Below are 27500 nucleotides of genomic sequence, written 5' to 3' on the forward strand. Positions count from 1 at the left end.
GGGGAAAAAATAACAATTGTGTTCCTTTATACAACTGCAATCAGCAGAGACACCGCAGGGGAGCACTTGAAAGAGGAGTACGTGACCTATTTACCAACTCATTTCCAAAAAGTGCTACTTCATCTGACAAAATTGTGATGTTTGTGAGAACTACTGGGGAATTTCGATTTCAACGTTCTCCTTGGTTTCTGCGTGGGCCCTTCAGATGAGATTAAACAAAAACATTTGAGTTTTTAAAGTGGGATTTGGATCTTACATTTAGGCGAAGTGGAGGTGTGTGAGAAGCTGGGACCTCCCAGCGGTGTCCGCGTGCTGTGACAACTCAGCATCACCAAACGCCATATGATGGCGGTCTTGCCAGATCCTGCGTTTCCTACAATTACAGCCCCGCGTCCGTCACAGCTGGTGGATTTTCTCAGGACCTCCTCCAGACGTGTAAAGAGCCAATCCCGCCCGACAAACGAGGTGTCAGCAGTGATGCCGGGGACTTCAAACAGCAGCGGTTTCAGCATGATGTCAGCATGTCTGAAGGCCACTAATCTCCCTGCACAGATGGGATAAAAGATTCAGTGTGAACCTCAGGCGCTATAAATCAGCGACTCAGCCGGGAGAAATCACCACGGACAATTATTTTCACTTAATTGGCCTGAAAACCATTATTTATGTACAGATTATCTGTAATAAGTGACAGTGACATGCAGAACAATGGAATACCCTTACACCAGGTGGCAGCAGATGGTCATAAAACAAAAAAAACACTCAGCTGTGGAATATATTTATGTGTATCTTTCTTCAATTTCTGCGAGTATATCAGTGTATCTTTCTTCAATTTTTGCAAGTATATCAGTTATCAGTTATGTTCAACTAAACAAGCACAGGTTTTTCACTGAGTAAGTAACTAAGTAACTTGTGAGTAAGAGAAACTAGAAAATAGAAATTTTTGATTGGTGGTGCACAGTGATATAAGAAACTAGAAAAGCATCTATATTTTTGTGACATTTTTGATTGGTGGTGCACAGTGATATTTTGGAAATGTAAAATGTATGCCGTGGCTCTAAAACACATATAGACAACAGGTAATAAATTGATGATGTACTAACATCATAGTTTCATTTTTAGCTGCAGTACCGCTGCTGGCCACTCTTCTCCATAAATACTCAAAGAAAGTTTTTAGGCACATTAATTTTGGTGGAAATTTGGAGGTTATATTTAATTGTAGTATTAATTCTATTTTTTTGATGTTTAGGTTGAAGCCAATGAGGTCAGGCATGAGGCTCCGTGGACTATGATGTTTGCAGATGACATTGTACTCTACTAAAGTAGGGAGCAGGTGGAAGGGAATCTGGAGAGGTTCTAGGTTTGCTTTGAAGAAAAGAAGAATGAAGGTCGGCAGGCGCAACACTGATTACATGTTCAAACGAGAGTGGGGAAAGTGGAAGATGCAAGGAGTAGAGGGAGTAAAGCTGGATGAGTTCAAACACCTGCGGTCAACCATCCAGGGAAATGGACAGTGGACAAAAGAGGTGGAAGCAGGCTGGGAGGAATGGATGGAGACGAGTGTCAGGGGTGATGTGTGACAGGAGGAGAGCATGGAAATTTAAACCTCAGGTTTATAAGCCAATAGTGAGATCAGCTATGATGTATGGTTTGGAGACAGTGGCTCTGTCTAATAGACCAAAGGCTGAGTCAGAGGCGGCAGAGATGAAGATGCTTTCGATTTTTTCGAGTGACCAGGATGGACAGGATTAGAGATGAGCAGATCAGAGGTTCAGACAGTTAAGGTGGAGTTTAAAGTTTGGAGATAAAGTTAGAGAGGTGAGGTGGAGATGGTTTGGACATGTGTGATGTTAGAGATGGAGTTGCCAGGAAAAGAGAGAAGAGGAGAAGAGGAAGAGCTCAGAGGAAAGAGGACATGGAGATGGTTGGTCTGTAAAAACAGAAGAGACAGGGATAGGGTGAGATGGAGGCAGATGATTCGCTGAGGTGACGCCTGAAGAGAACAGTCAACAGAAAAAGAAGGTTGAAGCCAATTTAAGTATATAACTATATATGAAAGAAATACCAAAAGAGCTATATTTATTGCATGCTGTCATTGAAGACTACATCATCTGACTGGCCTCTCCGCTGCCAAGGTATTTGTTTTACAGGTCTTTTTTTTTTATAATCAGAAGTCTGTTCTGCCATTTCTTTTCACATCCAGAAGAAAATGAAGAAGATGAAATGTAAAGAGATCTGCCAAAATAACTGGCGATGTACACGTCGGATTGTCCAGCAGTGATGTCTACAGCATTGTGGCTTTGTTTGAGTTGGAGAGTTGGGGCTTGCTTTTTTTTTATTTAGAAGAAATTAAATATTGAACTTGTATGTATTCGCAAAAGACGTGGAGTTTAAGCTACTATGTACCTTTGGCGTCTTCATTTGTGCGTTCAGCCGTGTTGTGTTTGCGAACAGAGCCCCTGTGTCCACCAGCTCTGGGGTTGTCCAGAAAACTTAGATCCTCCAGTCGGGTGGAGCTGGTGGCTGGGAACAAAGAAAGGTCGGCAAGTTCATCAGAAATGTGATGGTGGAAATGTGCAAACAAACACACACAGAGAACACACGCTGGCGCCCGCTCATGCACAGGCAAAAAAAAACAAAAACCCAGAGAACACAAAAGTGTGGAATTCATCACTCAATGATCAATGATCGTATCCATGGAGACGGGAGCCATAAACATCTGTTGCTCTTAGCGATAAATGCTCAGTGACCTTGACAAGTGAAGAAAGGGGGGAGAAAAAAAAGGGAGTCGTCTTTAGACGTGAGGCTGAGTCTGAAATGACTAAATGTTTTCGTACTGTCCCACACATCGGTCAAAACATCAAATTTGCGATCGGTCGTGGGAACAAACGGTGGGGCTGTGACGCCCAAATGCCTCCGCAGTCTCAGGGACTCGACGCACACCTTCTTTTTTTTTAAAGCCCAAAGAGGCCAAACATGACCAACAGGCATGATTGAAGTAATCTCACACAGATGATTAAGAAACAAAAACAAGGGGAGGTTTCCTCCCACATTGGCCCATCAATCCACCCACTTTCACTACCGAGTTTACATGTCGGCAAGACTCGCTTTCTGCAGTCTCCGAGAAATGAGTGCAGGCTGTTGTGAACAATAACGGCATTGTGCGGACATTTGGTTGATTAAACCTTTAAAGAAGGAAGGCGTTAAATATTTATTGAATCTATTCCTGCCTTACTATGTGTGTAAAATATTAAACATTCTCTAGATCCGTACATGGACTGAACGTACAGTAAGAGAGTGGGGTATGGAAGTGGAGCGTGGAGTATTTTTTTTTTTTCTCTTTTTTTTCAAAATGTATTCTATACTCACTGCATTATATTTTTTTGGCATGGTTTTTAAGATTATGGATGAGAAAATCAAATATGATTTCTAATCAAATGTTCATCTTTCTGTAGACTGGATGGTTAAAAAAAAAAAAGTGGCCAAGAAACAAAGTTAATATTTATTCTCAGGCTTTCTCTTTCTTTTTCTTCTTTTTTGATGACGGAAAAACTAATCCCAGAGCTTTATGGCATGGAGGCATGAGAAAGCTCACCAGATTATAGTCAGTGCAGTTCAAAGATCCTATATTTACTGAGATTTCCCAGGATATGATGCGATGGATTTACTGGATATTTACGTCTGCATTTATCCAAAATCACACGTCTACGTTAATGGCATGAACTTGTGGCTATTTCATATATATTCATATATGGGTTATTAAACACCTTTTCTCATAATCAACCTTACTAGAATTTTCGCCCAGATCTGCTTCTCTCGTTGCTTTAACACAGAGATATAAAAACCGCAGTAAATCAATGTAAAAGTATCACTTTATTTAAGTTGAGGAGATTCTTGGGCTCAAGCAAGCCAGTGGTTTCTTCTTACGTTTGCGTTTTCAGTGATGAAGTCATTTGTGCAGCAAATAGTGAGACTAATGGTGGGACCACATTTTCTAATTACAATCATCTCTTTCTCTCTGCTGTTTCCTCCTCCTCCTCCTCACTCCTTCATCTGTTCATGCATCTGGTTTATGTGGGTGGTTCTTGTCATTTTTTTCCTATTAAACTTTCTGAAATGTTAAACACTAAAACTTAAAGAGTCAGTTTTAATGACAAGTTGCAAACAAGTTTTTTTTAAAAAAACCTTGTTTTTTTTTTTACTTGTGTTGCATTAAAAAACCTTCTGTAGTCCTCGGTGCCATGTGGATGAGGCCTGTGTGAAAATACTGCTAGAGTAGATCTTTTTGTTGAAATCTTTGCAGTACAGCAACAAGGTGTACTGGTGAATCGTCGGTATGAAGTCAGTGTAGGCTGAATGAATATGATTTTAGAAACACACAAAAAAAATTAAAATAAATAACAAAAGACAGACAAATAACAATAAAATAGAATTAAAATCAAACTGTGCGTAAAATAATCTCTTTCCAGTCATTACTCGGGGTCTAGACATAAAATAAAACCACTCTCCCATCACAATCCTGGATTAGAATAGTGAAGTTTAATCCATGATTTGGACCCAAACCAACCGCTTCCTGAATAGCAGTAGCTTATGTGATCATGTAAAAAAAAAAAAAAAAAAGTGCCCTGTGATATGTCAATGCACTCCCTGCCACTAGTGGGCACTGTGCAGACCTGCGGGCTATCATGATTGGGGTGGGAGGTGTGTAGGCCTGTTTCAAACATTATTGAATGTCATTGTGGGTTTCTGTTTAGTTTATTGTTGTTTTTTTTTATTATTATTTTAGATGCTGTTGCTGCCCTGTAACCCCTGCTCCCATGTCTACAGCCACTCTGCTTTGACCTAGTGTGTGTATTCAGGTAAAGACAGTTTTTTTTCTCCTTTTATTAGACAGACTGCCACTGCTGTGTTGTTTACATTGTTGTTTGGCGTCTCCTGGGTTTGCTTCTTTTGGACGTTGTTGGTGATTGTTGAATCTGGTAGTCTTAGCTAGACTTCAGCTAGAATTTGAGTGTCTGTGGAGGGAATTTAGGGAAGAAATAGGATTTGAATGCACTCTAATTAAATAGTACAATTTAATTTCTTTAAATTGTACTATGTATATATATGTATATATGTGTATATATATATGTATGTATATATAATTGGTCCATTTTGTAACGGCTCCATATTGCACACACAATAGCAGTTATTTTTTTTACATGGCACTGATTAGCAACAAAAACATGTTCTTTACATATGTAATAAGCAAACTTCACTATTAAATATAGGTTTAAATATTATAAATATGAATGGGTACCTGCCCATAAGGAACCCCCGATGAGGTTGGGGGTCACGAAAAATGATAAAGACCACCAACCCACTACCCCTATTTTTAGATGGTTACCACACACAGTCTGCAGATGAGTCATGTAAATGGTCACTACGACATTAATGCACTTGATATTAAAGCTGGGAACATCTGTGGGACTTGCACAAAATTACAACTCTCATGCTGTTATTTGATTAGAGCAGGGGCGTCAAAGTCAATTTCACAGTGGGCCTAAATTAAAAATTTGGACAAAGTCGCGGGCCAAACTCGATATTTATTGAAGAATTGACTGGAAAATGTCCATGTTTTCCCTTTTATCCAGATCTGTAATGTTGAACTTTTTTCATGCGGAAACAAACTTTAGTTTTGTGTAAGCATTGAATCTGGAACGACCAAAACTTAATGTTATAAACATAAGAAATTATATTAGAAATAAGAACTCAATAAGCCTTTTGAGTTTCTTTTTAATGTAAACAACAACAAAAGAACAACCAAAAATGTATGTGCTATAATATAGTGCATACATCAATACTACAAACCCCTCCAGTATATAGCAGCTATATACTGGAGAGCTAACTCTAGTACACAATTAATATGATCTTGCAGGCCAAATATAATTAAACCAGGGGCCAAATCAGGCCCGTGGCCTGAGTTTGACGCGTGTGGATCTGCAGTTACTGTCACAGCCAAAACAGCGTGTTCCTATAAGCATCCTCCATTAAGTCCAATCACAACAGCACTCCTCTGTCACTCATGCGTCACACCACATTAAATTGGTTTAAGTATATTTAAACGGGGCTAAATTAAAATTCAGGGGCCAGCAGTCAGGAACTCTTCCTGTAGCAATATGTAATAAGGCTCAATTTTTTCTGTAACTGCTATAAAAATAGTTGTGTGGTTGTGCAGGTTAATATACAAATGCTTTTAGAAATAATCTTTGGAAATAATGACATCTATAGCTGTTTAAAAAAAAAAACGTATCCAGAAGGAAGGACTGCAAGATAATCCACTTTTAAAGAGACATGACTGAGTTGACTTGGTGGTAAACCTGCTATCGACTAGAGATGCACAGACTGAAATTTTTTGCTTTTTTTCCATTCGTTCGTTCATTGGAACGTGATTTATGGACATAAATCTTTACCTGTCCGATTTTCCTTAATGTGACAACACAAACTGGCCGGTTGATTGGTGTATCTCTACTATTGACTAGCCTTTTTCAGATGTTTTTTGTTTGTTTTTTACTTAACCTACTACACGTGTAGCCCATAAAATGATGAGGGTCATTAAAATACTGCATGTCTTTTTTGGTTGTTTTTTTGAAGAAAAAAAAACGTTGCCAACTTTGGTATAATTTGTAGTTGAATTACTTCAATCCTGCAGCAGCAGAGAACTGAAATATGGATCAGTTCTATTGTAAAAAAAAAAAGAAGCAAATGAGATCTGCTCCGTGGACAATGAATGTCCCCCTGATGCAAGGCACATCAATTACTGTGTTAATTTGATGAGCGTAATAGAAAATAAATGACAAATATTAAACCCTGGAACATGGAAATCTCATCTCTGTAAGAGAATCTCTCCTTTTATCCGAGAACTATCAAAGGCCGAAACGGGGAGGAATTCGCAGTGATTGTCAAGCGAATAGCTGAAGTGGTGAAGCTGGGATTGAAAAGAAAAAAAAAAGGAAAAAAAACCTTGAGAGTGAGAAGATGGAGAACAGTCTGCAGCAGAAACATGTGAGGGAGGTGTAGAGTGGGATGAGAGAGTGCTGGCTGAAGACAGCCACACCAAATGGACCAGAGACGGAAGAGAGGAGGCAACACAGGTTTTAGCCAGTTTTGAAAAAAGGGGACACAAAGGTAACTCATCCCTAACACCCGTGCTACACTTGACAGTTCAGGCTGATGATGGGACACGGTTCAACACCCCTTCTCCATCACTCTGTTCCCAGCTGATGACAGTGTGGGTGACTAGCCTCCAACCCCTGTCAATCACTCATCACTTTAAAGGTCAACTCTGCAGCTCTGGATCAAAACCTCCTAAATGTGCTTAGGCCATGGCCAGCCTGAAGGAATGACTCCTCAATTAGCAGGAAATAGTGTTCACTTTCCAACTGAAAGTTTGACAAAATAATGAACACAATTTTTCCCAGGGTTTTGTAAAACTACAATACGCACGTACAACCACTCTCTGGTGTGAGAGGACAATTGGATTGGATGGACGTGTATTGAAATATATATGAAACATATGGTTAATTGAGAATGTTATCTTACTAAATTCCTTTAAAGGCTGGTGGTTATCTACTGTCATTACACTGCCACTGCACTGCAAGAGATTTATACTCACAAAAACAAATTGATACAATCCAAATACAGCGTACTGCGTAGTGAAGTTCCAATGTGATCTTCAGGATCGGCATCATTCCAGTATTGGAAATAATTGGATCTAATGGTATAAAGTCCATGTTTTATAAACACCCACAGAGAGGAGAAACGATATCGGTTGATATTGATAGCTGCAGATGCTCCAGTATCCGTATTGAACATAAAAAGTTCCATTGAGCCGGTCCTGATGTTTGGTATCCTTTATGAACACAATTCTACAAGAAAATCGAGTTTTCTCCAAAAATGTTTTTTTGATACTGTAGGAGTTTTTTTTTTTTTTGGATCTCATTTGGTCAAATTGTTGTAGTCAACAAGAACGTTCTTAGAGATGAAGGTAGTTTCATTTTACCTCTTGTCACTAAGCGTATGCCATTTTGCACGGCGAATGTTCGCTGTCACTCTTTAATGCATGTGTAAAAGTTAAAAAAAAAGCACTTCATGCTGAATTCCATCAAGAATGCCTAAATGAAAGCAACAGCTGACAGCAAAAACTGGCAAGCGTTACTTTGAATCCGCTCCTTAGGGAATCTCTTCCTTCTCTCCAACCACCAATGAACTGACATCTAAGGGAAGAAAAAGAGCCGCGCGCACTTGGAAAGATCGTGACTGGAAAGGGAGAAGGGGAGAAGGGGAGGGGGTGGAGCGGGTTGGGGGGGATTACTCTTATGACAATTGAAAGCCTTGGAGGACATTGGTAAAGCTCGCGGCGTGTATTCAGCTTCAGCATTAGAAGCAGAGCACCGGCACATGGTGCGTGGGAGTTTAGTTGGCATTCTGTGCAACCAATGAATAGTTGGAAAATGTCAAGTCAAACAATCAATTCAATCAATTTGCCATTCAGTCAATATTTGTGTGCCTGTTAATTAATCAGCCCGCAGGTCGCAGCTGTCACATTCATATGCTTATTAACCTGCGTCAGCCACAATGTACTGGAAGCTTTAGCAACGTACAAGTTCACTGATAACGCAGTATTTTAGAGTTGTTACTATCCTCGCACAAATTGAATTTCAGACACCTCACGGTGTGTTTTAATGGGAAGTAACGGTTGACTTCCTGCATGACAGAAGCAGTGACGGCTGCACCTGTTTTTTCAGCTCACTTTTTAATGCCGATTGTCCTCGACGGTAGCAGAGGTATGCAGCGGCAGCTAATGTAGAACAGCTGGTCAAAGCGACCCACCTGATAAAAACTTTCCAGTGCTACACTTTCTTTCACATGACGTAAAAAAAAAACAAACGCACATATTCTGTCCTTGCGGTTATTTTGTCCACAAAAACAACATTGAACCAATGCGTTTCCCAACGTTCATTCTCTGTTAAACACACACAAACAAACAAAAGATTGTATTTTGTCACTTAAAAAAAAACATTCTTGTAAATAAGAAAAAATGTGCCCAAATAATCATTACAAGAGCAATGCAACATTAACAGCGTTCTAATATGACCCCTAATATGACACCAGTGTATTTGCTAAACTCAATTATGTGATTATGAAAAAGCAGAGTGCATAAAGGCTAAATCATAAATAAAAATAAATATATCATAAATATGATATATTTATTTGTTGAATTAAGAGTGCATAAAGGCCTAAATATGATATATTTATTTGTTGAATTGGTATCCTGCTCAGAACGTATATATATTGCACACAACAAACATCTACCTAATAATATGTTTATTTTACAGAAATCTTTAGCGCCATCACTCAGCGCCGTCTCTTATTGAGCCATTTGTCTTGACTATAATTGTCATTGGTTTTCTTTAGACTAGGCTAGCGGTTATCATGCCTGCCTTACGCATCTGCCTCAGTCGAGTAACAACCACATGCTTAATCGCGCCTCCTGCGGCAGCCGCTGTTGATCAATTTCCCTATTGTGGGACAAATAAGGGACCTTTTTATTCCGATATTCCTTAGATGGAAGAAAAGAATCCCACTCTGCTGCTCCAGTCACAAATAAACAAAGGTTTTGCGTTGAACCTACCTGCCACGGAGTTTGGACGAGGCATCGCCAGAGAGGAGGTGCTGTTCACATTGTGCTGTGGGAGGGGTCTTTTAGGTGCCGGTGGGGTCCTGGACTCAGTGACGTCGGTTTTGGACAGAGTCTCGTTTAGTTGGACGGTCAGAGTGTCCTTGTTTGGCCCAGTGTGATGTTCTCCACTTACATGCCCCATTACACCGGTGCCGCCCACTGGGCCTTCGTCCTTCATCAGCACCTCACTGGTGGTGCTGCGCTCCTCATTCTCAGAGGAACTGGTGGTGGTCGCTGGGCCGTGCAGAAGAAAATTAAAGCAGTGGAGAGAGAAAAAAAGAAAAAGGAAAAATCAAACTGTTTACTTTTTAGAGAACACGAGTACAGTCGACATGACGATTGTCACAAACAAGTGACGTTTACGTCCCGTGTTGTTTTGAATTGGACCTGATGCAGGTCTTGTTAGCCTGGAAATACAAGCTCTTTTTTTTTAAAGAAATAAAAAATAAAAGTGTCCTATTTAGGACAATGAGACCCATAAGCAGCAAAGACAGCAGTGTCCCAGTTCTGACAGGAGGAAGCTGAAGGTCTGGTACTGAAGTGGTACGAGCCTTATAAAAACAGAGCTGTGAGATAGATGTACCGAACAGACAACCCAACATTTTGGTAGTTCAGTGCTCTATCCATCAGCTTGTAACACAGCTGCCTGCCGTTTCCTCATTGTTATCCATTTTTATCAAACATCATTGGTGGTAGGAATGCTCAATTAGATCAAGTGTTGAATAAAATAACATAGATGCAGAAAGTCAATGACTAGGGGAGGAAAAGGCAATGTGAGTTACAAAGGTTTAAATTCAAACTTTTTTTTTGCATCATGAAAGACTTCATTAAATGAATTGTAGTTTTCAAAGGTTTAGTAATTGGATCAAATGTACAGTTTTGTTGAGATTATGCCACCGATATACACTAGTGCTACTCTAGCACTAGCTTATGTTTGAGTTTATACCCCGGTAGACTACTTTTCAACAGATTCTGAAGGCCTAATCAAATATATATATATTTTTATAAACAGCAATTTAAATATTTAAACATCTGTCAGTAAACACAACAAGAACATTTACCAATGATTCCACTGTCCTTGCTCTCCAGGGTGGACGTGGGGCTTTGAGCAGGAGGCCCATGGCTATGTCCTGTAATGCCCCCAGGAGCAGGAGCACGGGCAGGACTCGGACCTCGACTGGACAGGGTCCCACAGGGGCTGTTGCTGGAGTTGTAGTGTGGTGAAGGTAAGGGCAAAGGTTGGGGCAAATGATGACTTTCAGCAGGGGGGCTGAGGGTGGAAGAGGGGCTTTCTGAACAGGGGGAGGCAGTGCTGCAGGTCAGGGTGGAGCTAGGACTCCCTCCCTGGGCAGAGATGTCACACTGAAAAGGAGGAAGATTTAAAATTATATTATAAATGAAACAAAGAGAAGAGAAGTGAACATTTTTCCCAGGGGTGTAACCTTCGGTTTATGTGCACTTTTACTGTCTATGTCTGTGTGACTAATGAAAATGAAGTGATAATTCCAGTTATTTCCAAGCTGCCTGTCATCCTCCCTGTTCTCTGTAAAGATGGTTGGTTGTGTTTAAAAGTACGTCTCAGGCAGTGGCCATTACAACAATTTACTGCAGGAGTCACTGTTAGTCACACATTCAAGTGAGCCACGAAAGATGGGTTCTAGGAAGATGAAATGAAACGCCACTTGAAGTGTGGTTGCATTAAAAAAAAAAATGAACGCAAACATTGAGAGAGCGAGCGAGAGAGAGAGGGTAAGAGTGCCCAATAAGCAGAGCAGGATCTACCAGTAGATCGCAAAGGGAGTACTGGTAGATCATGAGCAAATTAAAATGTATAAAACTAGAATATAAATATAATTATGTCATGCACATGTATCAAACTCAGGCCCGCAGTGTCATTATGTTTGATCACGAGATCATATCAAATGTATACTAGAGTTGTCCCGCCAAAATATAGTCACTATATACTGGCAGGATGTGTAGTATTAGCGGTGTATGCCCTATGTTATAGCACATACATTTAAAAAAAAAAAGATTTACATTAAAAAGAAACTCAAAAAGCTAGAGATAGAGAGGAATAATAAGAAACAAATACTACTGATGTGTAAGTTTGGCCCATGACTTCGTCCCAGTTTTTAATTTTGGCCCGCTGTGAATTTGAGTTTGACACCCCTGCTGTAGTGTGTTGTAGTGACCATAAACAGTACTACAATAATTAAATATGTTATATATATATATGTGTGTGTATATTGCATTTGTTCATGTAGCTTCTTGATTCTGTGCCATCACTGAGAAAACTTAAAAATGTTTTCATTCAAATGTTTTTTTTTTAAAACTAACACATAAACAGGCGAACCCTCCTCATCCATGACGCTCGATCCTATAGAATTCGGGTCTCCTTTTCACTGGTGCAATATTTTTGTTTGCAACACAGAAACCCGAGTGAGACAAGGCAGCAGAATTGCAGTGGCTCGCAGTTACCGTACTCTCCTTTGTACCAGACCCTCATCTATCATCTGCAGGACAACCCACATTCCTCATATGAACCTCACCATCTCTGTGAATCTGGAGCTTAGGTGTGGAGATGATGCTGAGAAAATGGGTCAAGGATGGAGCAGCGAAAAGGTGCGGAGATGGAGGTGCGTGATGTAAGAGATGTATGAACAGATACAATGAACCTCCGAGGGTAGACCATGTTTCTGCCACAGCCCACTGTGTCATTGATAAAAAGGTGTTGTTTTTTTTTTTTCAATGCCATTTTCAAGTGGTCAAATCTTATACATTGTTTACTGGGCTGTTTCCAAATATTGAGTGACTAATATCCGTGCTTTTAAAATGAAGATCAACAGAAGGACACTTCATTAACCTTTGCTTAAACTTCTATTCGACAAGACAGTCATAGACCGGCGTATTGATATGCTGTCTTACCTTCTTTCCCCTCCTGTCCTCCATAGGAGAGCTATCAGTGCCAGGCGTGGCTTCTCCCAATAAGAAACATAGTCTGGTCATCAGTTCCTCGGTAGAAAGGGAGGAGCCCAGCTTGGGCACCACTTGGAGGTCTGGTCAACACACACATCCAGGACACGTTGATTAATAGGCAGTAAAAAAGAAAAAGAAAAAAGGCAGACCACAGGAAACTGACATCTAACTCTTGCTCTTTTCGCGGGAGACGCCTGCCAGGTGCTCTCTGTCCACAAACGGGCTGTGAATTTCAATTAGCTCGGTGTCAGCTCCGGAGCAGAAAGAAGGAGTGCACTGACTCTGCCTTATAGCTGTTGCTCCTGGAAAGATGGGCTGACACAGGCCATGTGCTGCATTCGTTCATCACAGTTTAAGACTCCCTAAAGCTCTGACCTCCAGCCCACACCGCCCCACGTTCCACACACATACCTCCGCAGACTAAGGCTTCGGAGTTTTTTTTTTCATCCCATTTCTCTGGCTGATTGAGCCGAACAGTAACACGCCTGTGTTCCCACACCTCATCTTTGCACTGTTATCAACTGACTAACATGCATATTGAGTAGGCATGCAAACAGAATGACAGGACATTGCAGATTACAGGAACAGCTCACTCCTCCTCACAAAAACCTTTGCAACACATTCATTTCTCACTCTCTCTACTGATTTTTTTTTTTTTTAATTTTTCCTTTCCTGTTCAGGATCTTTCATGCTCAGTACCAAATTTCTCTTGTAATTTACGTAATTACACGACGTTAAACACAAGCAGGGTTTTAAGAAGGTCAAGGTTAATTACTGTATATATCTGGTCACTATTACACATGAAGGGTTCAAGGAAGGATCTCTGTTCTTTGAGGCTTTCGTCACAGCCTTAAAAGCTAATAACAAGCCAAGCCAGATAAGAGAAACTTGTTTAGAAAAAGTGGATGTATTTCAAAAATTCAAATAGAGGGGGGCAAAAAATCCCCAAAACTTTGCCTCTAATAACCACAGCTCCAGGATCACATCTAAAGTAATATGAGGACACATTGGATGTCTAGTACTTTTCAGCAAACCACCTAGCAGTTGCTATTGGAAACGGGAAGCTGAGAGGTGCCTGGCAACAGCAATAGAAGATGCTTCATAAAATCTGTTTGGCCTCAGGGTAGCCTCCTGGTCCAACGCACAAAGAAAGCTGCTTGAGTTATAGGTGATGAATCACGGCCGCCTTAATGTAACTCTAATTGGACAATGAATGAGTAGACGAGTCATAGCAAAAAGAAAAAAAAAACAAAACTCTGGAAACTGTGACAATAGATCAAATCTGCATAAGAAAACGATCAAACACAGATCTGACTGGGGAAAAAAACTTAGAGAACATAAACGGATGTCATTAAAACAATGCACAAAGATTTGATTTTTCCGTTGCATCTCACCCTTTCTCTACTCTTCTCTCACCTTGGGTTCTTTCGTTCCCATTTAGCCTCAATGCTTAATACCTGGATCAAACAGTCACAATGGTAAATACACACCCACACACTCCTGTTCTCACCTCCTTGGTGTGTCTCGCCGCGGCACGAGGCAAAGACAAGAGGTTCTCCGGCACTAAAAGAGTCCTCGACATACTCAAGCTTCTTCACCCGTCCTTTGGCGAAAGCAGAGAAGAAGCAGGCAGAGGGAGGGAGAGGAGGCAGGGTGGGAGCAAGAGATAGAGGGTGGAGACAGGATAGAGAGGAGAGGAGAGAGAGAGAGAGAGAGAGAGAGAGAGAGAGAGAGCGGGAGAGAGAGAGAGAGAGAAAGATTAAGTCTACTCAGATGAGATCTGTGGTGCAGAATTTGAATTGTGTCCCAGGAGTGAAAAGCAGTGGTTAGAGATCGTGTGGAGTAAAAGAGTATATTATTGATTGTACTATGCCAGCTTTATTATGTGTGTATGGATGTGTGTGTGTGTGTGTGTGTGTGTGTTTCGGTATATATAGCGTTCATACACGTTCATGCTGTGTGGGTGTGTCTCCGTCAATGCATCTAGTTTTTTGTTTTTTTTCTTCTTCAAACTGCAGGTTCTTCTGTAGGTATTAGGTGTTTTCACACATTCAAGGTTATTCTGTAGTTGAATCACAGGTGTGCAGCTGCTCCCAACCACAATTTGTTATTTTTTCAATATTTGATAATAATGACCAGGCAGTAATATGAAGCCCATAGAATGCTGGCTGTAAATTTCGGTGTAATGTCTATTTAGTGCTCAGTGGAAAGAAAACCAGGCTGTGCTGCATAAACTGAAATATAATTGCAACCTATTTTTCTAAATAGGCGAGCTCGTTGCAAGACACTGCCATCTAGTGTATATTTTAATGTAAGGCATCCTAGACGTTTTTTTCTCAGTCCATTTAAATGCAGAGTAATATCAATGGATATGTACTACAGTCCGAAGTCAAGTCAGTTTAGTACTGTATCTAGTCAGTGTTGAATTGAAATTGTATTAATGACATGAAGTTGTGATAGATGTGTTCTGACGTTATGCTGCTTTGTTTGGATAAATAACTTAATAATTAGATTTGTTTTTTTTTAATTACTGAAAAATGAATTCAACAAGAACATTTCCTCTTGAATTTCTCTCTCACCCAATTAAAGCTTTGCGATAAAAAACCCCCATAAATAACAAAAATAGAAAATGCATCATGATAACATTTTGGTTCAGAAATCAATCTGAATAACAACCGGCATAATTAACCTTTCTGTACATAAATGTATTGCAGTAATTATGTGTATGACAGGGCAGCCATCTGTTTCCACAAACCAAAGACTAGTACATATTGGAACAGATGGTTTGATTATGACCTAATTGTAAAAATGACGTGTATATATATATATATATATATATAAATTTAAAATTGACCACACTTTCTGAGGTTTTTTTTTTTTAGTTTTTTCTTTTTTGCCTGGAGTTGTCCTCTTTAATCATTTAGTCGAACAGTCTGTCACATATTTGTGGGCCCTGGGGGACACAGTCTGTGTGCTCTTGTGTTTTTTGTCACATGTAGGAAACAGTTGAACGCTTGAGAGCGCTACGCTAATCGAGGCAAATACGCTACAGTAGCTTCTTGTGAATCAATTCTCGTTGAAAGCATGAACTGCTTCCTTTAAATCTGTCATATTTTAACTCACCAGGAAAATGGTTACAAGTCTGAGAGGAGGCCATATCAGCCTGGCGTGGAGGAAGAGGAGAGGATGGTAAAGAAATGGACAGACCCTTGGTCAACCTTTTCATCCTTGCAGAGTTTTTAGTATCCCCAAGATGACTGGCGCGTCCAGTTTTGCCCCTCTGTAAGGTGCTGTGGGTGTGAACCACAGTGCCTGCAAAAATTAAAAAATTAAAAACAGAGATGACACAATTTCACTGTGTCACATCATTTCCACTGACTAGAAAAGAACGTTCTGCCAAAACAGCTGTTGCTTTGTAAACCAAAGGACAGTATCCCTAGAACAAATATAGTTGGTGACCTCTGCTGTAGTGAAATGCTGAACAGGAGTATTTAAGATGTTTGTTATTTTAAATAAATCTAACAGATTATGCAGATCCAGTGTCAAGATGAAGCATTATGCAAGAGAACTCCCAAAGTCAGGTTTACTGGTTACTTCAGTAATTTTTCTGTTATGACATTTAAATTATTCATAACCCTCTACATCAAACAAGTCTGTTTTTGATATTGTGCCCTTGAGTAAAACAAGGTCTCAGAGGAGCTCTGGTTAATATTACAAATGTGCATGATGTACAGTTGCATAATTCAAAAAAAACTCTGAGTGGATCATTGGTTGAAAATGATCAGACTTCAAAAAGCAACCCTGCTCTTTAACTCCTCAGAGCCGCACCAACGTACTGCAAACGTACTCTTTCATTTTAATGAGACTGACACAGTTCTATGTCTTCCTCTGCGCTTTTACCGAGGGCAGCACATCATCAACTATTAATGCGCAACAGGGTTGCTTTAATACTGATCTCAGCTTATGATCATTCATCCCCACCATTTCACTGTATTTCAGTAAATACGGTGAAATGAAAAATACAGTCTTAACTCATGGTCTGAGTGACTGTTCAACACAATCCTATTTCTCGTCCAGTCAATCAGCCATTCAGAAATCCGTGTGAAGTGTGGTGTGTTTTTAGTAGGTCATAATGTTTTCTTCACCCACCCCAACTTTGCTTGACACACTTAAAACGCGAGCGTCGGGACACAGAATGAAGGACAGAACACGCTGATGAATTAGGCTAATTGAAATGGCTCTACTTATATCACCCGGGAGAAGAGAACCTGAGTATTTCCACCAACAAAGTACAAGATTTAGTGTGTACATCTTTCACTTTACATATTCCATGGACAACATAAATGCGTATTTTACCTGTATGAACGTTTCTCAGTTTGAATTTGCTTATTTGAAAATATTTCTCAAATGATTTCATCTTACCTTGATGCCGCTGGGTCTTTTTCCCTCCATGTTTTCTTCCTTCTTCATTCTTATGTCCAAACACTGCTCTAAACATCACTGTTGCTGTTGCTCTCTCTGCTGCCACCAAAACACTAAGAAAACAAAAAAGACATTAAATGATCATGTGTTTTTAGACAGCAATACCTAAAAAGTCTTAATTTTCCATTTGAAATCCAGAGCCAGATTCTGCCTAATTGGACTTTTCTCTAACATACTCCACTTGATCATTAATGTTCACATGTAAAAATGATAACACATTAATATCTGTCTGAAATTACCTGTTTTTATGTCTTTTCCGATGAAGGCATGGCTTTGCAGATTTGTACTGAAGATAAACTCGGAGAGAATCGTTGCACCTCCCTAGTCCAGTCGCACAGTGAGGGAGGAAAGATGAAGTGGGTGTGCGCTTCATGCACACGCCACGTCAGTCTTGTCATCTATTTTGAATTAGATGCAGGTCTCTGTAGTATTAGGCCTATTATGATTATGCATATTTTATTGTGTCATGAATCTCTTATTTAATTCAGCAATTTCATTTTTCATTTACATGTCATACAATGTTTAAGGACTCCACAGAGACACTTTAATCCAACTTCTTATTGCAAAGCAATTAAAAGAGGACAAGCAACATTTTATTATGGGTTTCTAGTTTTTCAAGTAAAAAGTGTAAAAAAAATAGCCAGCTATTTATGATTATTTATTAGATCGTCATAGGCCCTTTAAATCTGATAAACCTCATGCCTGAAATACACATTTTACTACATGAAATTGGACATATTTATATAATAAATATGATGTATTTTGTCCAATCAAGGGACTCTTGAAGGGATTTTTTTCACCAAATCAAATTGTTGTTTTTTTTCCCCTAATCATGTTCCTATATATTTTTTTCCAACCAATCAGAGCTCAGCTTGCTCTTCTAGCTTGTTTCTACTTCCGCATGAAGTGGTCTCTTAATCTCCAAAAATGCACAATAATAGTTAAAATAGCCTCAAATGTATTGTATTTTGAGTAAAACTATTGTATGTACTAAAAAAAATAAAAATCAATGAACGCTTTTGCGCAAGCAAACGTAAGCTGAGCGCTGCTGTTTGATTGGCAGCTAAAAGAGAGGGGGCGGGCTATAACCAGATATTGCTGTGAGTGTGAGTGGATAATTGTTTGTCCAACACTATTGGCAATTTTATCGTATAGTTAGCCTTATTGAAAATATTTAATGTGTATCGTAAATGACCTACCTAAATGATCTATCGTTAAATACTATAATCCACGTACGTATTACCACACTGCTAAACGGGGTACCGGTTTGTGACTGACGTCATCATGCAGCTCAGCCAATGAAAGCAATTAGATTGGGCCTCTCGCTGTTCTCAGTAGTTTGTCCATCCTTTTACAGACGCCGTCTCCCAAGACACACGTGCATCTCTACCAGAAAAATGGTTGTAGTTTTCTGAGCAGCATGCTAGCAAACACCACGGCTGGTATTATTCAAGGTTCTCTAGTAAGTAATTGCCATGTTGCTATTATGATTATAAAATAAAATGTTAATGATGCAGTTGTAGCGTTGGACTTAAATAATGTTTGTGAACACGTGCAAGATGGTTACTGCCGTTTTTGTATGGCCGCCTTTGACTGCTTCTCGTGTCTACTTCTTAAAACTGTCACTGAAATTACCTTGAACCAGAGCTCAACGAATAGTATTTATTTAAGAGAGCGAATTACACTTTCAAACTTGGCCTCCTTCGAGCTTTGGCTTTTAGCTTTGGTTGTTAGCCTTAGCTCATTAGCATTATTGTACTCTGGTGTGTCACCTCAGCGTTGCTTTGTGTGCTCAAGTCAAGCCAGTTTTAGAGTATACAACTTGATTTTTTTCTTAACTTGTAATATATTCGTGTAATCATTAAGTGTAGTCATGCATACAATTGGATTTAGTTAAGTTGATGTAGACTGAAGTTCTCAAAGTTTCTAAATGGGTCAAGCCTGTTCCTTTCAAACGCATCTTTGACAGCCCAGACTCTCTGCTGTGAGAAAACTCTGGGTTACAGTATTACAGATGCAAAACTATCATTCCCTGCGCTTTCTGCTCGCTTGTTTTCAATGGCGTCCCAGATTGAAGAGGGGAAAACAGATGAAAAGTTTCACATTTTTGTGATTTCTTTACATAATCTAAATTTGAAATGTTAACAAATGTATTTGATTTTTGGTTAGACTTTTTTTAAGTCAAGAAGGCATTGTTTCTTAATGTACAGTGCTAATACTTTTTTTGTGCATTATCTTGCCATTCTTCAGGAACCTCCATGAGCTTCAAGGAGCATTTGACCTTCAACACGATGTCTCCAGTTTTCCAATATTCACCAGGACAGGAGAGACCCCTTGAACAACCTAACATCCATGAGAGTTGTTTGAAAATGTAAGTTAAATTGATGTAGACTAAGGTTCTCAAAGTTTCAGACGCATCTTTGACAGCCCAGACTCTCTGCTGTGAGAAAACTCTGGGTTACAGTATTACAGATGCAAAACCATCATTCCCTGCGCTTTCTGCTCGCTTGTTTTCAATGGCGTCCCAGATTGAAGAGGGGAAAACAGATGAAATGTTTCACATTTTTGTGTGATTTCTTTACGGTATATAAACACAAATATACTGGTTTGAGTTGACAGTTATGCTTAATAAAAATATTTTCAGACATTCTGTTCTGTATAAAACACAATCCTCAAATTTGAAATATTAACAAATGTATTTGGTTAGATTTTTTTTAAAGTCCAGAAGGCATTGTCTTTATGTATGGAGCTAATACCTTTTTTTGTGTGCATTGTCTTGCCATTCTTTAGAAACCTCCATGAGCTTCAAGGAGTATACAGGCATTTGACTTTCAACACAATATCTCCAATATTCACCAGGACAGGAGAGGGCTCTAGGAGAACAACCTAACATCCATGACAGTTGTTTGAAAATGTAAGTTAAATTGATGTAGACTAAGGTTCTCAAAGTTTCAGACGCATCTTTGACAGCCCAGACTCTCTGCTGTGAGAAGACTCTGGGTTACAGTATTACAGATGCAAAACTATCATTCCCTGCGCTTTCTGCTCGCTTGTTTCCAATGGCGTCCCAGATTGAAGAGGGGAAAACAGATGAAATGTTTCACATTTTTGTGTATGATTTCTAGACGTAATCTAAACAAAATATACTGGTTTGAGTTGACAATTTATGCTTAATAAAAGTATTTGCAGACATTCTGTTCTGTATAAAACATAATCCTCAAATTTGAAATATTAACAAATGTATTTGGTTAGAAGGCATTGTTTTTATGTATGGAGCTAATACCTTTTTTTTTTTTTTTGTGTGTGCATTATCTTGCCATTCTTTAGAAACCTCCATGAGCTTCAAGGAGTATACAGGCATTTGACCTTCAACACAATGTCTCCAATATTCACCAGGACAGGAGAGACCTCTAGGAGAACAACCTAACATCCATGACAGTTGTTTGAAAATGTAAGTTAAATTGATGTAGACTAAGGTTCTCAAAGTTTCAGACGCATCTTTGACAGCCCAGACTCTCTGCTGTGAGAAGACTCTGGGTTACAGTATTACAGATGCAAAACTATCATTCCCTGCGCTTTCTGCTCGCTTGTTTTCAATGGCGTCCCAGATTGAAGAGGGGAAAACAAATGAAAAGTTTCACATTTTAATGTTAGTTCTTTACACAATTTAATTGTAACAATATATGTTGATTGTAATGTTTTTGTAATGATTTTTTTTAATTGCTTTTTAAAGGTATGAGAGCTGAGATTGAGTCAAAGAACCAGTTGCTGTGGCTTTAATGGAACCCGTAGTGAATCCTGGTTTGAAGTAATTATGTGGTAAGTAGAAGTCATGAAGTTGGGGTCAGTCCTCTGCATCCACTGATAGACCTGAGGTTGCCTTCAGTGCCTTCTGGGTTTGCATGGAGATGCTAAAGCAAAATGTCCTTGTGCTTTCTGGCTGCTTCACTTCATAGCTGCACAGATTGAATTAGGGAACACATGTAAGTAATAGTCTTAATGTCGACTATGTGTTTTCCTCATATTTTTGAACATTAGAATGTTAACAGTAATCTGTAGGAAATGGTGTAGCATCTTGTCATTGGCATATCTTAGACTGAGCATCACTTAATGTTGCATCTTGTTTTCTTGTAGGAACCAGATGGACCTCTAAACAAGTTGGACATTGTGTAAATGTCTTTGTACAAATTGTATTATAATTAAGTTCAAACTCTTGTTTTGCAATAAAAACTAAGAATTTAAATTCAATTCACACTGTACTTTATTCACATTTGACATATCCCATGTTACACCCAGGTGTACATGGAATTCGGGTAAGTGGGGAAGAGAAATACCAAACCTTTATTAAACACTTAAAGTAAAACATTTAACATTAGGAATTTACTGACAATAGAAAATGCATTTAAGAGTACTAAAAAACAATCTATTTTTACATAAACACTACACTACCTGATATTTAAATTATTTTAGGTAAAATCCAGTGAGAAAAGTTATAAATGTATTTTGCTAAATTACACAAAGTTCCATTTACACTAGCTTTTACATTTGAGGGCTTCCTAACAGCACATTGAGCCAATCAGGAAGTAATGACACACTTGAGTATTAAGGTGTCACTAACTAACAACAACCTGCCGTGACGTAAACAGATTATATGCAAGGAAGTTAAAAGAATTCCAAGGACTGATGTAGAAGGAACTCCATTAAAATAAAGATGGCTAATGGGCTGCAGAAACTACTCATCAGTTTTTTCCTCGCCGTGATAGTGTCGATACTCTGGCTTGAGCTCCCAGGTGTTTTTGTGTGTTCCCTTCACGTTGTAGATGGCAATATCGCGCAAGATTTCCTTCAAGTAACTCTTAGAGAGGACAGACATAGAACAAAGTTGACTCAGTCACTTTTGTTTAAAAGATAGAAAAACATCAACTTTTGATAATAAATTGTAACAACTGTAACAAATCAAACTAGCTTTAAACAAGGATTAGCTGTGCCAATCATTTGACTTTGCCCTTTATCTTACCACAGGCTGTTTGGTGATGTCCACGAGGTCTTTAATGTTGTAATACTGATGCTTCTCAAATGCAGAAAACAACATGTCCAACACCTGCTGTTTGTCAGCGCGTGCTCTCTTGCCCTCTTCCTTCTTTTTGCGCTCATACTCCAGCTGCAGCAAAGAGAACAGACAGTGGTCAAGAACAGGTGTCTTTCTTAGGTTCATCACTCTGCCTGAAAACCCTTTACTTTAGCAGTTGTTCAACTGGTCTAGTTTCCCCACTATCAGCATGTAATGTGTAATGAATTTTCTACATCTCGGCTGTATTGTTACGTACTGGTTACAACAAAACCCCAGATTAACAGGACAAGACAGTTTTGTTGACTGATTTCATTCCTCACATTGTAAGTGTGGTTGGCCACAGGTTTGTAGTTGCTGGTGACGGCTCTGTCCAGTTGCTGTGATAACCTGGCCGGCTTACAGGACTCCTCTATTTGTAACCTGAATGAAATTAAGAAAAAAAAAGTAAGGACAACATAGTTTATTACAATATTAATCTAAACTGCAACATAACACAATTGATTGAATTGCTGAATCTCAGCATCAACTCAGTCACTAACAACATTGCCAAACACCTGGCCTCTATCCTTTCACCATTGGCTGGGGACACACCTCACCACATAGCTAACTCACAGGACTTCATCAACAAGTTAAGGGGGCTAAAACTGGACCCGGATGAGACCATGGTCTGCTACGATGTCACATCACTTTTTACATGCATCCCCACCACAGAGGCGGTAACAACAGTGAGGATGCGCTTACTTCAAAATCACACCCTGCGGGTAAGAACCAACCTGACCATTGACCACATTTATGCTCTTCTAGATTTCTGCCTCACCACCACTTACTTCCAGTTCAACGAGTCCTTCTACAGACAGAAGCATGGCTGCGCTATGGGCTCTCCTGTGTCTCCCATAGTGGCGAATCTCTACATGGAGGAAGTGGAGAGCCGAGGACAGACAACTCAACATAGAGGTGTACAGGAAACCAACCCATACCGACCAGTACCTCCGTTTTGACTCACACCACCCACTGGAGCAAGAATTAGGAGTCATCAGAACCCTACAGTCACGGGCAGACACCTTTCCCACCACCACCAGAGGTAAGATAAGAGAACAGGGACACATTAGGACAGCCCTCGAGACCTGTGGCTATCCCAGATGGGCGTTTTTAAAAACAAACAAAAAGAGGCCCACAAAGAGGGAGGACAACAGGAGGAGGGGGAAGGTCGTCACTCCATACATTTCAGGAGTTTCGGAAAAACTTAGGAGGATCTTTAACCAACACCAGATCCCCGTACATTTCAAACCTGGTAACACCCTAAGACAAAAACTGGTTCATCCCAAAGACAATACTCAAAGAAACAAGCTGGACAATGTGGTTTATGCCGTTCAGTGCAGTGAGGTATGGTGTACGAACCTGTACATTGGGGAGACTAAACAACCGCTACACAGGCGCATGGCCCAACACAGGAGGGCCAACTCCTCAGGGCCAGGGAAGACAGATGGTTTGAGTGAGGGGTAAAATAAGCCATTTCTGTCAACCTGGAAAAACCATCACTCAACAGAGGAGGTGGACTCACCCACTTACAAAGCACTTTTAGGAACAATACCCAAAAGTTTCACACAACAAAGAGGCAGCTGACCGAAACCGTTCTGATGAGGACCACAATGACCCATCAGACTCTTAATGACTGTTTACACTTTCACCTAACTGGAAGGAGCTGAAGTAGCTTTATTCTTTCTCACCTGGAGTATTTATTTGCTGTAATCCCCACCACCAGTTAGAACTGAAGAAGCCTCTTGGATTAGAGGTGAAATGTCTTCTTTTAGAAAATTCACATCCAGTTGCCTAACAGAACTTTTTAAACCTCAGCATCATAACATTTCCCATCCACTTGCATTGTATAAAACAATTTGATTTAGGTTGTGATTGCAGTTGTCGTTCATCCAAGTGTTTGGGGAAACGCTGCCTTACATATTAGTGTAAATAAATGCTTACCTCTTTAACTTCATGTAGTTTTCATTGACAGCAGGTCTGCATTCTGCTCTCTGTACCACCAATCCCTCGACAGCTATTTTATCTGCAAAAGCGTAGAGTTGATTAAAAAACCAGCTAAGTGTATCTTTGTGCAACACACGTAGAGACAGATGAGTGGTTGCCTGTATAAAAGGAAGAAGTGGAAAGAAATACTGAGGAAGGATGGAGGTTACTTCAGAAAGTCAGATGTTCACATCATAACCCTATATTGACCCAGGTTATTACTAAAAACAAATGCAACATATCTGAACAAAAAAAGTCTTAAAACCCATATTTATCAGAAGGTGGCAAACAGCATCGCAAAGTTTCCACCAACAACAACACATTAGGCCTGTCACGTTATTCGCTTAAGTTATATAATATCAAGTGCAACCATTATCCAAACAAACCGGTAAACATTGTGCTCGACCATATTTATCGCCAGTCTGAAAACATTTCCATCAACGCCGTGTTGAAACTAAGCCTCGCTGCATAATATTTACTTCACAATCACAGCCTAAATGACAGAGCAGAAACAGATCTAAAGTTTTGCTTTATTAGGAAAATCATTTTAAGCCATTCTTTAAAAAAAAATGTTGTAGAATAATACAAACGCTACTTTTTTAAAAAATTATGCAAGTGTCACATTCCTAGGTGTTGTAGAATAATACGAACGCTACTTTTTTAAAATTATGCAAGTGTCACATTCCTAGGTGTGCAACTTTGCCAACTGCTGCTGACAAGGGGGACTCACCTGGACCTGCCCCCGCCCCCGCACCTGAGCTGCTGCCATCAGACCTTTCTTCTGACTGGCCTACAGGAAGGGAGGGAGGATTAATGTGAAGATAGAGAGGGTTGAGGCCATAGGGAGCAGGGGATCAAACAAAAGAACCACACTTTGTGTTTAGTCACACACATGACATTTAGTCACACTTTGCATTAGCAAAGCACGCATGCCCAATCAGCCAGCAAGCAAATTTCCCACCACAAAGCGCCACACATTAAGATTAAGAACACCTTAATCTATGACAGTGGCCTTATTGCCATGTTTACCCTAAAAGAATAATAATATGAATCATCATTATTATTATTCAACTGCAGTTAAAGCTGCAGTAGGCAGAATTATACAATTGTTGCCCTTCATCCACAGGTTGTACTGAGAGAACTAAAATAAACACAGGCACAAGCTCACTAGCATCCACAGCAACAAAATACCACCGGCACATTCAGAAAAGCAGATGAGACCAGAAAACTACTAGCAAAAGAGACCTATGCACTATTTAAGGTCTGTGTTGTTCTTAAAACCCATTTGCTATAGATTGGATTTATTTTGACTGGATCCAGATTAGACTAGCCAACAGAGCATGTTCATATGTCAACAAGCTACTGAGAATGCAAAGCTCAAACCACAACAAATGACTAGAGATCAATCAAAGCTTAAGAAAAATTGCTCCACCTTAAACACAAATCAGGCTATTGATGATTGATTTCCAACAAAGAAGATTTTTAGATTTATATTGAGCACTCACATGTTTACTGGGTGTGGTATTTGGTAAATTTTAAGACCACAATAACTGCAGACAAGTTCACACTCCAGCAAAAATGTGAGCACAGACAAAACACGAGAAATCACAGCAGGCGAAGAGTGCACCAGAAGACAGCAAGCGATACAAAGAGGTCGGAGTGGTTAGTGTCCAACCAAACCAAGCGATACAAAGAGAAGGTCGGAGTGGTTAGTGTCCAACCAAAATTAACTTACCTATCTGGGCTTTAGAACAAAAACACACGGATAATGCAAAAAAACACAAACAGGATCTTCTTTTTAAACACAAAGAAACTAACCAGATGACGTCTCAGTGAAGACTGCTAAAGTCTGGCCTCCCACTGACTGCATGGTAAATGGATGGTCACGAGGTGCAGACACAGTCTTGGCTTCAATACCTTCGATCACCGTCAGTTCTTCATTTAGAGTGAAACTCACCTGTACAACAACAGTATAGTTTAAGTTGTTAGTCTTAACGTAGCGTGTAAGTGATGGTGATTTAAATAAAATACTTTACCTCAGCTTTTCCTTGGTTTCCTTTCCTTTAGGATAAGGGGGTAATTAAAAAGCAGGTTATGATGATCCAAAATGCATTTCAAACGCCTAAAATACAAATGAACTGATGACGCATTGACACATAAGTTTGATATGTTTGAGTATTCACACATATTTGAGTATCGAGTCTTAAAGGCTATTTACAATAATTTCTCCAGTATAGTATCAATAGAGTTCGCCCTAATCTAATCTATTTCACATACTTGCAGATTCGGAGTTTCCCAACTTCGCCTCTTCCCGTCGCTTTCGTCCATTGCTGAGAGAGATATTTCGGAACCTACAGTACGTGAGAAAAAATGAGTACAGCACTTATTTATTATTATATATTATTATAACCCAAATACTCGACTTTTCAATGTTTATATGTAGCTATAACAAAAATGCAACAAGAGACCCTACTATTTGGCTACAGCGTTATGTTAGCATAGCATGCTATCGATATACAATTGCTCAGAACAGCGAGCCTACTTCGTATTTATTTATTCTATCCTACATAATGTTATGGAAAATAAAAGAAAATCACCTTGACGAGCCATACGCCCGTGTTCTGTTTTGCACCAGTCAAATCCACCTCTCCCTTTTCGGACATATTTTAAAATTATGTTTTTGTGAACTTAATCAATGGTAAAACAAAACACATGCGTACACAACAGACTACGGTGGCGCGGAAGGTACAATACAGTGTTGACTCGCTGTTCTTCTTCTTTATTTTTATTGACGGTTGCCAAAAGAGTATAATGTAGAATTAGCGCCACACATAGGTAGGAAGTTTATACCAATATTTAACTGCGTAAAACCAAGAATGATTATCAAAATAAATGTAACCATATGTCATTTTGTACTTTGTACAACCACATACTAACATTTATACGAAACTATCACTTAGCATAATAACCACATATTTCTGTCTTATGTTTTGGAATTGTATTCTACTTAAAAAAAAGTAAAAAGTATGCTTCATATTATTGTTATGGGCAACTTTTAATGTATGTCTTACTGTTTTGTGTGACCGTACTTTGTGGTTAAAATGTTTTTACACCTTCTAACCATTGCTGCTATCTGTTTAGTAATATTACAGATAAATTTAGTTTCAGTGTGTATTTAAATGTACTTTGTAAACGCTTTGATCAACTTTGAGTTCTGATTTAACTTTTAAA

At 39.4% G+C, this 27500-nt stretch overlaps 2 protein-coding genes, 1 long non-coding RNA gene and 2 other non-coding genes across 7 annotated transcripts in view; 3 read left to right on the plus strand and 2 right to left on the minus strand.

The window, feature by feature from the left end:
- Positions 1 to 17819, minus strand: part of LOC103398817 (protein TANC1-like) — a 46345-nt gene extending 28526 nt beyond the window's left edge. Inside the window, exons 1-8 of the mRNA XM_025053828.1 lie at positions 17117 to 17819; positions 15818 to 16006; positions 14205 to 14297; positions 12644 to 12774; positions 10780 to 11080; positions 9671 to 9952; positions 2404 to 2520; positions 257 to 544 (exon numbers count right to left, since the gene is read on the minus strand). Coding sequence (XP_024909596.1) covers positions 257 to 544; positions 2404 to 2520; positions 9671 to 9952; positions 10780 to 11080; positions 12644 to 12774; positions 14205 to 14297; positions 15818 to 16006; positions 17117 to 17192 — 1477 coding nt within the window. The 5' untranslated portion in view covers positions 17193 to 17819. The remainder of the gene's footprint in view (positions 1 to 256; positions 545 to 2403; positions 2521 to 9670; positions 9953 to 10779; positions 11081 to 12643; positions 12775 to 14204; positions 14298 to 15817; positions 16007 to 17116) is intronic.
- The window catches only part of LOC103398810 (uncharacterized), a 35812-nt gene extending 14388 nt beyond the window's left edge, over positions 1 to 21424 (plus strand). Inside the window, exons 1-9 of one of the 2 annotated variants that reach the window (XR_523531.3) lie at positions 4777 to 4856; positions 10808 to 10944; positions 12150 to 12354; positions 18534 to 18638; positions 19427 to 19547; positions 19967 to 20090; positions 20504 to 20627; positions 20910 to 20995; positions 21311 to 21424. This is a non-coding gene — a long non-coding RNA (uncharacterized LOC103398810). Of the gene's footprint in view, positions 1 to 4776; positions 4857 to 10807; positions 10945 to 12149; positions 12355 to 18533; positions 18639 to 19426; positions 19548 to 19966; positions 20091 to 20503; positions 20628 to 20909; positions 20996 to 21310 lie in introns of those variants that run through there. The other variant, XR_003049069.1, reaches the window with a different exon arrangement.
- LOC112486576 (small nucleolar RNA SNORA31) lies at positions 20669 to 20805 on the plus strand. The gene has a single exon (XR_003049072.1). It is a non-coding gene; the product is annotated as a small nucleolar RNA SNORA31 (small nucleolar RNA).
- On the plus strand, positions 21029 to 21161 carry LOC112486575 (small nucleolar RNA SNORA31). The gene has a single exon (XR_003049071.1). It is a non-coding gene; the product is annotated as a small nucleolar RNA SNORA31 (small nucleolar RNA).
- Positions 21420 to 27033, minus strand: gtf2f2a (general transcription factor IIF, polypeptide 2a). Of its 2 annotated transcripts, XM_008337549.3 has the most exons (9): positions 26867 to 27033; positions 26547 to 26620; positions 26306 to 26330; positions 26088 to 26226; positions 25000 to 25059; positions 24228 to 24309; positions 22568 to 22667; positions 22194 to 22337; positions 21420 to 22031 (listed from the first exon to the last, which is right to left on the minus strand). In XM_008337549.3, the coding sequence occupies exons 1-9, from the start codon at positions 26930 to 26932 to the stop codon at positions 21909 to 21911; spliced, it is 813 nt and encodes a 270-aa protein (XP_008335771.1). In that variant the 5' UTR covers positions 26933 to 27033; the 3' UTR covers positions 21420 to 21908. The 2 variants fall into 2 exon arrangements, with proteins under 2 accessions (XP_008335771.1, XP_008335772.1); XM_008337550.2 differs by lacking the exon at positions 25000 to 25059 and having other exon boundaries at positions 26867 to 27032.
- Between the last annotated feature and the right edge of the window lie 467 nt (positions 27034 to 27500).

This window comes from Cynoglossus semilaevis, unplaced genomic scaffold (genome assembly GCF_000523025.1).
Source record: "Cynoglossus semilaevis isolate Cse_v1.0 unplaced genomic scaffold, Cse_v1.0 scaffold684, whole genome shotgun sequence".
Lineage (NCBI taxonomy): Eukaryota > Metazoa > Chordata > Actinopteri > Pleuronectiformes > Cynoglossidae > Cynoglossus > Cynoglossus semilaevis.